This window comes from Polypterus senegalus, chromosome 12 (assembly GCF_016835505.1).
Source record: "Polypterus senegalus isolate Bchr_013 chromosome 12, ASM1683550v1, whole genome shotgun sequence".
NCBI lineage: Eukaryota > Metazoa > Chordata > Cladistia > Polypteriformes > Polypteridae > Polypterus > Polypterus senegalus.
The window spans coordinates 132,713,304-132,725,803 of record NC_053165.1 but is presented as its reverse complement, the minus strand read 5'-3'; the positions used below and the strand labels follow the sequence as shown (position 1 = coordinate 132,725,803).

At 36.5% G+C, this 12,500-nt stretch overlaps 1 protein-coding gene across 7 annotated transcripts in view; it reads left to right on the top strand.

Moving 5' to 3' along the window:
- The window catches only part of myo9aa (myosin IXAa), a 470,016-nt gene that overhangs the window by 329,971 nt on the left and 127,545 nt on the right, over positions 1 to 12,500 (top strand). For all 7 annotated transcript variants that reach the window (XM_039773456.1, XM_039773459.1, XM_039773460.1 and 4 more), the window contains 3 exons: positions 499 to 588; positions 8,662 to 8,778; positions 9,129 to 9,263. In XM_039773456.1, the coding sequence (XP_039629390.1) occupies positions 499 to 588; positions 8,662 to 8,778; positions 9,129 to 9,263 (342 nt within the window). The remainder of the gene's footprint in view (positions 1 to 498; positions 589 to 8,661; positions 8,779 to 9,128; positions 9,264 to 12,500) is intronic.

Here is a 12,500-nt window from a genome sequence, read left to right as displayed (position 1 = left end):
TGGTGAAAGAAGAAGAGAGTGCATCGCTCCTTTGGGAGAGCCGAGTACTCTGTAAATTACTGGTAATAATGTTGTCTGCTTGGAGATATGACCATTCTAAATGAGCATAATGGCAAGATTAATCTTTATTCTGCTGTTTTCATTTGAAAGGGGAGTGAAGTCTTCCAAATGACCGGTTTTTCATTTCTTGGAAAATTAAGATGTTTGGCTTGTTCTTGAGACAAGTCTTTTTTCATACTAATGATAATGGAAAACACATTTTTTGTACAGGCATTGTCACTACTAACAGTTTGAAGAATTAAGGTAATGTGTTTCAGAATATGCTATTAATTACATGTTCTTAAATTAAGCAGGTTTAAATCAGGAGTAATGTCCATGATAGCAGGTGGGAGTACATTGGCCTTGCTTGGAATGAAGTAAAACATTAAACAATTTTTAATGATTCATTTTTATGTTCATGATGTTTTAATGATGCATTTTATGTTCATTTTTTCAAAGGTGAAGGAAGAAATGTTGTTTGAAGCCCTCACGACCAGAAAGACTGTGACAGTGGGTGAGAAGCTCATTGTACCATATAAGCTTGCAGAGGTGAGTTTTAGTTTATTTTCTGTTTAACAATCAGCTTCATAACATACAGTATACATACAAAATTAAAAAAAAAAAAAGGATTTTGAAATAGTGAGCATTGTCTTACTTTTCAAAGGCTTATAATGAAGTTCTTTAGCTAGTTACAGTGTTCAAAGTGAGTCTTGTTCCAAGGCCTTAAGTCGGGTCAAACATCCTGGAAAACATCTCATATATTTCCCAGAAACATCAACTCTCACACACACAGCATCAAATACCCCAAAAGTCAGATTGTCCCACTCACTCTGGTATAATATACTAGTACACTCAAACCGTAACAGTGTGCAAGAATTTGTAATTTGTTACTCTGAAATATGTAGCTGGAAAGTTGCAGATTGGTGGATAAAGGCAAAACTAATTCAAAATTAGATTAAAAACTCAGCTTTTTGTGTGAAATCTCTGCACACTTTATTCAAGACCCCTTGTTAATAAATAGTAGCATTTCCCAAAATACAATGGTATCCAGCACATCATGATTATGATACAACTGTCCTCATCTTTTGAAAAATAGAGCTCACTTTCCTTTGACAATACAATTTAAAAAAACAGTTGAAAAAATCCAGTTAATAGATTGATATAATTTGAAAACAAAAGTCTGACCTCCAGAGGTTCTTTGCATAATTGTCAACAACCACATAATAGAAATCATGCAGTGATTTGAATTTGAGAGAAATAAAAAACACCCTTTATTAAAACCAAGCCTTTTGCTCTCCAGTACGCTTTCAATGGTGGAGCTGAGTTTAATATCAGATAACATTTTTCATGAAACCACATATAAATACCTTTTCAAGCATTCATTCTTTTCATTCTAAACCACTGTTCTTTATATGCTACTTGTGCACTAAAACAAACAAAATTCCTGTAACAATCTGTCAGTTACCTGAAACAATTACTACTAATCTGGCCGCACAACAGCTCAGGTACTGCATACACTTCTTAACTTCTCTACCACCGCTTCCTTGTCTACTCCCCCATATAGGACTACACAAATTATAATGGTTGGGCTTCTTTAAGAATTATTTCTGTCTTTCAATAAGATTTTTTTTTGTAGAGCTGTATGGTTTATACTTTGTTTGAACTATTAATGGAATTCTGGGCTGGTTAGTTCCTATATAGTTTTGTTTTTATTAATGTCTTATTTGGGCCTTTGCTATGATCTCATTTTGTTTTATTGTATATGCCACCATTCTGAGCAGTCATGCTCATGTTGTGACTGTGGGTGTTTAGGGATATGTCTTAAGAGTTTGAACAGCATGACTCCATTTCTGTGATGCTGCATAAACAGGCACTTGGATCTGTCAGCATCTTTGTGTGCGGAGATGCTGCTTGAAAATAAAAGTATTAGGTATTTTTTTCAGATTTTGTTTTTGTTGTTTTATAGGACTCTAGCTTACTTCCCTTTGACTTTGACATTCTGCTTTTGGCCCAGGGTTTAGTCTCTCATTTTTGGTTTTGACCATGCACAATTCTGACCATATATTTTGCCTCATCCATTTCCCGATCCTTAATCAATCTTCCATTCTCCTTGCCTCAGTTTGGCATAACACGAATTATACTGGTAGCTCTTGACTGTAGTATTTGAAGAGAAAGCCTCCAGTCCACATGGACAAAGCAAGATTGAATCTCCCAAGACTTGTTGTTCTGTATCAGAAATTCAATAATAGCACAAGGTTTGGTTTTCTTGCTCTTTTTCAGGTATGCTTGTTTGCTATGTTATGAAAAAAGTAACATATACTCTAAATGAAAAACGCTCACTCACATATTTTAGTACACAGAACTTCATATTTGGCCACTTACCAGATCAGCACCATTCAATACCCCTTTCAGGCTCAGACTCCAATCTTTAGATGTGTGTATATGACTATAACAAACTGTCAAAAGTACTTTAAAAACAGACTAGTAGCCCTGTGGAGACAACAAGAAATATTTGGCAAAAGACACTACACTTGGTATGCTTTATTAATCCCTTATATGCATACACCCTTCAAAACACCCTCTAGGACTTTAGTCAAACATATAAAACATTATTATCTTTCTTTTCAACTAATATTGCTCTCCACTTCCCTCCTCCTGACCTCCACTCTTACACAATATTCCTTGCTTTATCTTCATCCCTCAGTCTTAATAGTAATAACCTCATTATGGAATCTAAAGGGCAACCTGCTTATGACTGCAGGATTTGGTCATGCAGATGAGCAAGAAATCACGAAAAATGTGGCTGCTTTGATTTGATTATATGCGCTGCTGATCCTGTGAAGACAGGCTTAGCTGCACTTCTCTTGAGAAATGCGCCTTGAAAGTTTTTGGCACCACAATTGTTTTGTAAAGTTGTTTTTTTCCCCCAATTTCTGTCATTTCAGGTGAAAGCTTTCAACATTTATGATGAAATTACCATTCATAAGTTCTGTTTCACTTATATCATCATTCATTGATACTTACACACTGACTGCCAATTTTCTGTTCCTTGTGCCAACTACAACTACCAGTTAACTCGACTTTTAGAGAAAATACCTTTTTTATTTGAGTTTTGCTGAGTAATAAAATACATTCAATTTTAAAATAATGCTTTTATTTTGCATTGACATTAGGAACAAATTTACCTGTTGTCACTGTGGCAGTCATCGTTTTAAGCACAGGTGAAAAAAAGAAGAAAATAAATGCTGATTGTCTCACTAATAAAAAATTGTGGAAAGTGCTATATTATTTTAATGTACACAGTGTGGTAAAAGATATAACAAATATATAAAAATGTGTAATGAATAGGGCTACAGTAAAATTGACTTAGGTTTCTGCTTCAACTTAAAATCTAAAAGCAGCAAAGAATGACCATATTTTGCATAAATGTTAGGAAACATTTCATTCATAATAAAATGTCTTATTGTCTGGTATTGCCTGCCCAGAAAAGTAAAAACTGTTTTTATTTCTTATGCTAAATAGTTTTCTTATTAAAAAAGGCAGTGTCTTACAACTTTCACAAATATTTCAGACACCAATTAAGAAGATAAGTAAGCATTTAGAGCAAATTAATGAATACAAAGTGAAAAATACATACCTTATGACAGTGGCTGATTGGTTCCATTGGGTCCCTTACAGGACAGACACACACACACAAACACAAACACACATAACCAAATAGGTTCAGTATAAAATAGAATTTTAATCTAATATATGAGAGGAAAATGAGAATTTCTGGAGAAAAAGTGGTGCAGACGCAGGGAGAGCTTGCAGACTCCTCGCAGCCCACATCTTGGTGTTTTCACTTAACCCAGGATGCCAAAGACTCTATTTTTTAACATAGCTAAAATTCCATTGCCGAATTTCATAATGAATCAGAACATTTAAATTCTGCATATAATTCTTCCTAATACAGTTGTGCTTGAAAGTTTGTGATCCCTTTAGAATTTTCTATATTTCTGCATAAGTATGACCTAAAACATCATCAGATTTTCACTCAAGTCCTGAAACTAGGTAAAGAGAAACCAGTTAAACAAATGAGACAAAAATATTATACTTGGTCATTTATTTATTGAGGAAAAGGATTGAATATGACATATTTGTGAGTGGCAAAAGTATGTGAACCTCTAAGATTAGCAGTTAGTTTGAAGGTGAAATTGGAGTCAGGTGTTTTCAATCAATAGGATGACAATCAGGTGTGAGTGGGCACCCTGTGTTATTTAAAGAACAGGATCTATCAAAGTCTGCTCTTCACAACACATGTTTGTGGAAATATATCATGGCACGAACAAAGGAGATTTCTGAGGACCTTAGAAAAAGAGTTGTTGATGCTCATCAGGCTGGAAAAGGTTACAAAACCATCTCTAAAGAGTTTGGACTCCATCAATCCACAGTCAGACAGATTGTGTACAAATGGAGGAAATTCAAGACCATTGTTACCCTCCCCAGGAGTGGTCGACCAACAAAGATCACTCCAAGAGCAAGAGGTGGGTCATGCAGCAAGACAAGGACCCTAAGCACACAAGTCATTCAACCAGAGAATGGTTAAAGAAGAATAAAGTTAATGTTTTGGAATGGCCAAGTCAAAGTCCTGACCTTAATCCAATCGAAATGTTGTGGAAGGACCTGAAGCAAGCAGTTAATGTGAGGAAACCCACCAACATCCCAGAGTTGAAGCTGATCTGTACGGAGGAATGGGCTAAAATTCCCCCAAGCCGGTGTGCAGGAATGATCAAAAGTTACCGGAATAGTTTAGTTGCAGTTATTGCTGCAAAGGGGGTTCACACCAGATACTGAAAGCAAAGGTTCACATACTTTTGCCACTCACAAATATGTAATATTTGATCATTTTCCTTAATAAATAAATGACCAAGTATAATATTTTTGTCTCATTTGTTTAACTGGTTTCTCTTTGTCTACTTTCAGGACCTGAGTGAAAATCTGATGATGTTTTAGATCATATTTATGCAGAGATGTTGAAAATTCTAAAGGGTTCACAAACTTTCAAGCACAACTGTATCTGTATGTAAATAATGTTCTTCAAAAAGTCATTTTGAAGTCAAAGTCATTGCAAATACTATAAGAAGAGATGGTAAAATCCAAGAAAATTAGTTAACGTTTTACGTAAAAAATCAAAACTTTTTAATGTCAAATCACAGCAACTCAAAATAGGCAGATTTAATGTCCATCTTATTCTTGGCAAAGTACTGTACTGGAAGGCCACATGGACCACCAAGTGCCTGTAGAATGTCTACTGGTGTGACACAAAGTCTCCATAATTTATTCCATGCTTTAAGCTAATGAGGATGTTTAGTGGTTAAACATTGGGAGCTGGGGTTTAAGACCTGCACCATCATCCATTCTCCTGTTTGGTTTTGCAATTTCTTTTTTCTGATTTTTCCCCACTTGCTTAGATGAGCATATGGTACAGGGCAGGCACAATGTGGCCAGTAAAGTAGCTTGATTCAGGCTGCTTCTGTTTGTTTTTTTTTATTTAAATCCACTGTGTAAAAAGGAATTTGAACGGTAGACCGGGTAAACGTATTTCAACTACAGTAGATACAGTATGACAATTTACTCAACAGAGAGTAAGATAAGATAGTTCTTATTTTACTTGTGTGGCCTTACTTCTCCAGCAACTTGCCATCTTACCAATACTGATCACTCATTTACTGAGAGAATCCACAGACTCTGAAAAGGAGGCACTAAAACAACACAAAAGCCATGCTGCTGCTCCAGTTGGAATTAAAAAAAATAACTGTTGGAGCACAATTAGCCCTGTGGTTTTAAACATGTTTTAATAACTCGCATCATTTTCTTTTATGAAAACTAAAACATTGAACAATACACCTACCAATGTGCCTGTAAGTTTAACAAGTAGCCCAACTTCAAGTAACACCATCAGTGCTTAAAGTAGTTAAAGCAGCATGTGGGCACTGACGTCGGTTGCTGTTACCGATGATACTAAGCATTTCTTGCTTGTATTGTGCTCACCCTATTGTGCTCCAAATATGAGAAAATTCTGACAGATTTCTTAGTATGACCGCCTATACTACACAAATAAGTGTCTCAGACTCACTAAGGTCCGCTTTCTGTGGACGCTGTTTGACTGTAATCTCACTGCTACCTCCTTGCCCTAGTTATAAAAGGTGCAACTGCCAGAGACAGAGCACTGACTGGATGTATAAATTCTGATCATGTGTTTCATTAGACCACATAAAATGTGGAGGACCAGCGAAGAAAGGTTTCAAGACCTATTTTAACAGGGTCTGTCAGAGGTCACTTTCTTGTCCGACTTGATTTGATTTAGTTTTGCCAATTTGAATTATAGAAGTGACCTGCAATTAGACAAGGAGGTTATGTTGAAACTTTGTTTTCTTTGTAAAGCACACTGTGATTTGGAGCTGGGGTCTTTGGGCTTAGGTACAACCGGTTTTCAACCTAAAATTAGTTCAGCGTTTAAACATTTTGTACTCGCATCCCTAACTATATCACTAAACTAGTCTGAATTGGGCCAAAGGGATACATTATTATTTTCATTTTAGAAACTATTATTAGTTCTAAATATTCTGTCATTAAATAGAAATGGCTAAAATTAGGTTATAGATCCACATGCAATTAATCATTTCTTCTTTGTGCATCATAATGTGAAGTCCATGTTAAGTACTGGTGATAGCTGACTATGGAAGTCAAATAAAATGGGAGGGTATTCTGACACTGGTAAATCATTTTACTAGTTTTTCAAAGATGGTAGTTTTTGCTTACTCAGCTCCGGAATTGCCACAAACCTAAATGTTGAGTACTTACCTTCAGTCTCAAATGGTTCCTTGGATCCCAGCTATAGAACATTTCAATTCTTTTACCCATTTTATTTGTTGCATCAGGTTGTCCTCTGACAGTACTCAGGGATGGAGGGATGGATCTCATATCAGAAATGATCCTTTGATTAGTACGATTTTCACTTTGACCTAAAGCAAGGGTGGTCCTGGATGGCCATAGTAGCTGCAGGTTTTTCTTCCCATCCATTTGCTTAATTAGAAAACAATCCTTGCCAATAACAGATCTCTCTATTATAAAAAAAAATCTTGTAAGACTTGGAAGGAGACGATACGTGATTTTCTCAGAGACACTTTAACGTCCCGTGAGACAAAAGGACAGCTGCTGTACAGGCTTTTAAATGATTGACGCACAGCGCGACTAGCAGAACACGCAGCTCGGCACAGCAGCTGATCTGGCTGCATCTCCTTAGCGTGCGTTCAACCCGACAACGTCCCCCCCACAACATGAGCAGCAGAGATGCAAAGTGGCTGGTGCGTAGCATGCCCCTGGGGTTTAGGTGAGCGAAGCAAGCAGGGGGCAAAGCCCCCTAGTCTTATTTAATAGTATGACTTGTTAGTGCTTTAAAAAGAGCAGAGATAAGATGCAGAAGACAGAAAGCTATGGAAAAAGATGATCTGCCGTGGCAACCCCTAACAGGAGCAGCAGAAGGAAGAAGTGTTTTAACTCTGCAATGTCATGTCATTCTTAATTCGGAAATATTTTTTCTTTCTAAAGATATCATCCAAATAATATAAAGCTTAAAACGGTAATTTTCAGTTCTTCACCTTTTCTTCAGTTTCCTTCTGAGTATTTTCTTAAACCAAATAATGTACAGTGAATCCACACAGGTGTAAATGGAAACAAGTTATATGAAGAACTTCCCATTCCTTTGTCAGTTAGGAGCCATGAAAACAGTGAAAACAGCTGTTTAAGACTAAAATAAGCAAGTAAGGGTGGGAAATGTTAACAAGTGAGACCACTAAAATGAAGCAGAAAATGTCACCTGAGCAATAAGTGTTTCACCAACAATAAATTACATCTCTTGAAGCAACTGGGTTGCAACAAAACCCCACAGCCACTGCAGCCCTCCAGGACCAATGTTGCTCACCCCCGGATTTAAACGGTCTGTGTCTTAAATAAGCAAATTATTTAATGTTAAATTAGCAGCAAAAACCGGTCACTAACTAATATTATGGTTAGAAGGAAAACCTGCAGCCTTTCAGGACTGACTTTGCTCACCCCTGATTTAAAGAGTCTGAGCCTTTAATTGGCAAATCAATTAAATAATAATAATCAACAACAAAAACTGGTCTCTAATTGGTTAGTGGTAAATGGTTAATGGTTAGAATGAAAACCTGTAGCCACTGTCACCCCTTGACCTACTGCAAAGCTATCGCTGTCTTAACATGATGCTGCAACTTACACAACTGACTCACCAACATAGTCTACTGGACATTTTGCTATGGAAAACTGTGTAAAGTTCACAGTTGAGGCAAGGCAGAACGTACTTTCCATAGATTTTACTTACTTTGTGACATCTGCTAGACCAAGGCTATGTAAACCTGTCACACTTTTAGTCTTTCATTTATGATTAAAAGTTGTCTGAGATCCATTTACTTTCTTTGCAAATAACAGATGACTAGCATTGATTTAGTCAATGCTGAATGGCCTGAGCTGGATGAACTGGTGAAGAAACTCGACATAATGAGGGCTGTTCACATTTGTACAGTACTCACCATGTACCCTGTTGTGTCTGTTTTACAGGCTGGGACTGTGCGAGATTCTATGGCCAAATCACTTTACAGTGCACTGTTCGACTGGATTGTGTTCCGAATCAACCATGCATTATTCAACACGAAGGATCTGGAGGAGACCACAAAGGTAGGCAATTAATCAAGCAACCTTTGAATCTGTTACTTCACTTATTGTTCATGTTTATAACTTTATAACTTTTCTTTCCTTCATTGGATTTGGTGGACATATTTTTTTTAAATTAGGTATGTAGCTGGTAATGTATTGTAACTTACTCATTCCTAAAATTTCCGTTCACCTTATATTTAATTATAAATATTACTCTTGTGTCACTTTTCTGTCTTCTCATTGTTCTGTTTTGCTTCACTTTTACTTGTAATATGTATATTAAAGAATAAATAAGTGGTATGAGGAAAAAATGCATACTAAATCAGCTATTCCAAAATAAGTTATATACCAGGCTCCAATTACTTTTCCAGATCCTTTCTATTGGAGTCCTTGATATTTTTGGATTTGAAGACTATGAAAATAACAGCTTTGAACAGTTCTGTATAAACTTTGCCAATGAGCGACTTCAGCATTATTTTAACCAGCACATTTTCAAAATTGAGCAGGTAAGCCTTTCAGATTGTTGAGTTATTACGATCGTTGTTATTCATTGTCACACATGGAATACGCAGTTTACCAGATATTAATTATTACAATAGAGCAGCTAGATGAATGTTTCTCCAGTAACATTGCTAACTGAAAATTTTTGTTTTTCTGTTCTGTGAAGTCACCTAACCATATCCTCTGTTAGGTTTATTTCCCCTTTTCCAAAATTTTGCTTTACTTGCCAGGTTAATATTACATAAACTTCTCATTTGGGAAACTGTTCAATCTAAGTATAGCCCTCTTTATTACTCTGTCAATGTACAGTACACCTAAATAGATATGCATGGAAATGTTTTGAGCATAAGTTGATTTATATCTGTAAATCTGTTTAAGTGATCAGAGCCTGTAAGAATAAATTAAATAGAATGAAACTGCGTCTAGCCAGCAGGTGATGCAGTTTGTGAGATTTTGAGAAAGAGGGTTTCCACTTTGCTAGGACAACAGCTGCATCCCGCATTAACTCTTGCTTCCTTATTTCCTGTACTGATAAAAGAAATGAGTTCTTAGATGATAATCCCAGATTAATCAGAAGTTAAATCCTTAATGTTAGAAAAATATCCTAGAAGAGTAAAACTTTACCATTACTTTTTTTTTTTTTAACCTTGGTGTGTCCTTTTGTTTATGGGCATGGAAATGTTTGTCGTATGTTAGTCTCCAAATCCAATTAAAAGGCATGTCGTAAGACAGATCTGTTATCACTACGATGTCATTCACATTAGAGAATCCATTTTTGGTTCTCAAGAACAAATTATTTTGCATCTACCACTGAGATCTCAAATTGGTGTTCAGGTTATTTTCTGAAGATGGAAAAACCGTAATGTTTGGCTTGGTTCTTGATTGTGTAACTTTTCCCCACTTGGCAACAAAACTGCATTCTGTGAGAAGATTATTTGATGTGATGAGGTAGGAGACGGCTTTGTGTCATTGTTTTTTATTAAGGTTGTTTGTGGCACTCTTTATGACTTACTTTGGGATATGTTAGGGACAGTGAATTTGTTACTCAGCCAAGGCAAAATGGTGTTTGCGTTTCTCGTGCAAGAAGAGAAGGCTGAGTGAGTACACTTGCTTCCCAAGTCTAGCATGAGTAGAGCTGCAATCTCTGAATTTCTCATCTTTTGGAGATCCATTTTCATTAGACAAAGCATTAAGTATGAGCAGTAAAAGAAAAAAAAAGACAAATAGTATATTGATAATAAAATATCAGTAATTTATTTATTGAAAGATGAGCTATTGCTGCAACCATTATATTTTATATGCAGTAATAAAATTATGACCACTTTCAGTCTAAAATCTAAAGAGACAGTTACCATTGCTGTAGAACAAGTGCAATTGTAAATGGTTTACAGCATATATAGATGGGGGTTGTGCCCAGAGACCACATCTTTATAAAATTCACACGTTTATTTTTCATTAATAAACACAGTCCCACCATTACACACAATGCAGTCCGCAATAATCACCACAATTAGACTTCTCTTCCTCAGTCCTTGGCCGCCAATCTCCTCCTGGGAGCTTCGTCCTGCTCCCCAACTGTTAGGAGGCGCCGCCTTTTATTTCCCGCCCGGATGTGCTCCAGGTGTCCGATGACGAACTTCCGGCAACACTTCCTGGTGTGGCGGAAGTGCTGCCCTTTGCACCAGAAGTTCTCCGGGCGTCCCTGGCAGGTTCCTCCGCCATCTTGCAGTGTGGCGGAAGTAACTGTCTCCAGGTCCCTCGAGGCTTAAGTCGCCCCCTGGTGATGGCCACGGGTCACAACAGGCCAGAACCTCTTTGTCCCTTTCCCGTGGTCCTCTTTTTGTCCAGGGCAGTTGCACCCTCTTGACCCGGAAGCTTTTTATGCCACCTTCCGTTCCTTTTAGGTGTCCCGGCCAGGTAAAAACCCCAGCCGTCTGTGACAAGGTCCACAATGACAGGTTTGACTGGTCTCATTACACAGGATTTTTTTTTCCCTTAAGAGACTGCATTCCTTTAATGTGAGTAGTGACGTCCTTCACATCTTCTATAACTCCAGTGCGATTTTCTATTCTGTGGTGTGCTGGGCAGGTAACATCACTTCAAGAGAGGTCCACTGAATTAACAAGCTAATTAAAAGGGAAGGATCAGTTATGGGGCACGCTGTAGACACCCTGGAGGTAGTGGTGAAGGAGAGAATTAAAACCTATCTGAGTGCCATTATAAACAATGCTGCACATCCTCTCTCTCAAACACTAATAATGAGGACTTTAAGACAACAATTCATTCAGCAAAATGTCTACATAATGCCTTACTGGCACTGTGACTGCCAAATCAGAAGTTTTCTTTCTTCTGAATATTCTTGCTTTTTTTGTCATTCTGGTGTGTGTTCAGACCTTTGTATGTGTGTATATATAAATATGTATATATGTACTGTATATAACGTTTGCTTTCTTATGATTTTTGTTCAGTTTACACCCTAAGTTAAACAATTAGTCTCACCTTTTTTCTTACATACTTCTACTTGATACTTTCTGGTAAAAAAAATTGTTTGAAATTATGGAGAAATATTAAAAGCATGTCTAATAATGTTGAGTTAGAGTTATATACAGAAAAATTAGTATGTATATACATACACATACAACACTGCACATTTGCGTGAGTGCGTATATGTATGTGTATATAAAGCATAAGTATTTAAATATTTTTCAGCTCTACTTTCAACCTTTTAAAAAAGAAGAAAAACTAATTAACATTGTTAAACATTAACAAAAACTAAATTGTGAATAAAGGAGCAATTATAACAAACATTACATTATTACAATAAGCAGAGCGTTTCAGCTATAACAGTTGTAAGTCTGACAGCTCACAAATAAACTCTTTTCTTTTTTAAATCTTGATAGCCATTTTTGAAGTTGTTTGAAGTATTAAGTTTCACCTCTGGTTGCGCCAAAGCCGACATGTTGATGTTTCTTCCAGTGTGAGACTTTATTACTAGTGGCCTGCTTTCAGGCTGTTTAAACTGGACTTATTTCAAATATGTACAGCATGCATGCTCTATGTAGTTTAATTTTATGAGGATGAAGCAGCTTTTGGTTAATCCAGTCAATTATCCAGTTTTCAAAGTAAATATGAGGATTTACTGCCATTTATGGTGATCTCTAATTTTATTTTGGAAGATTTCATATTTAATTTCTGTTAGACTATTGACAGCATTTACTTGACATAACATGTGTTACTTCTTT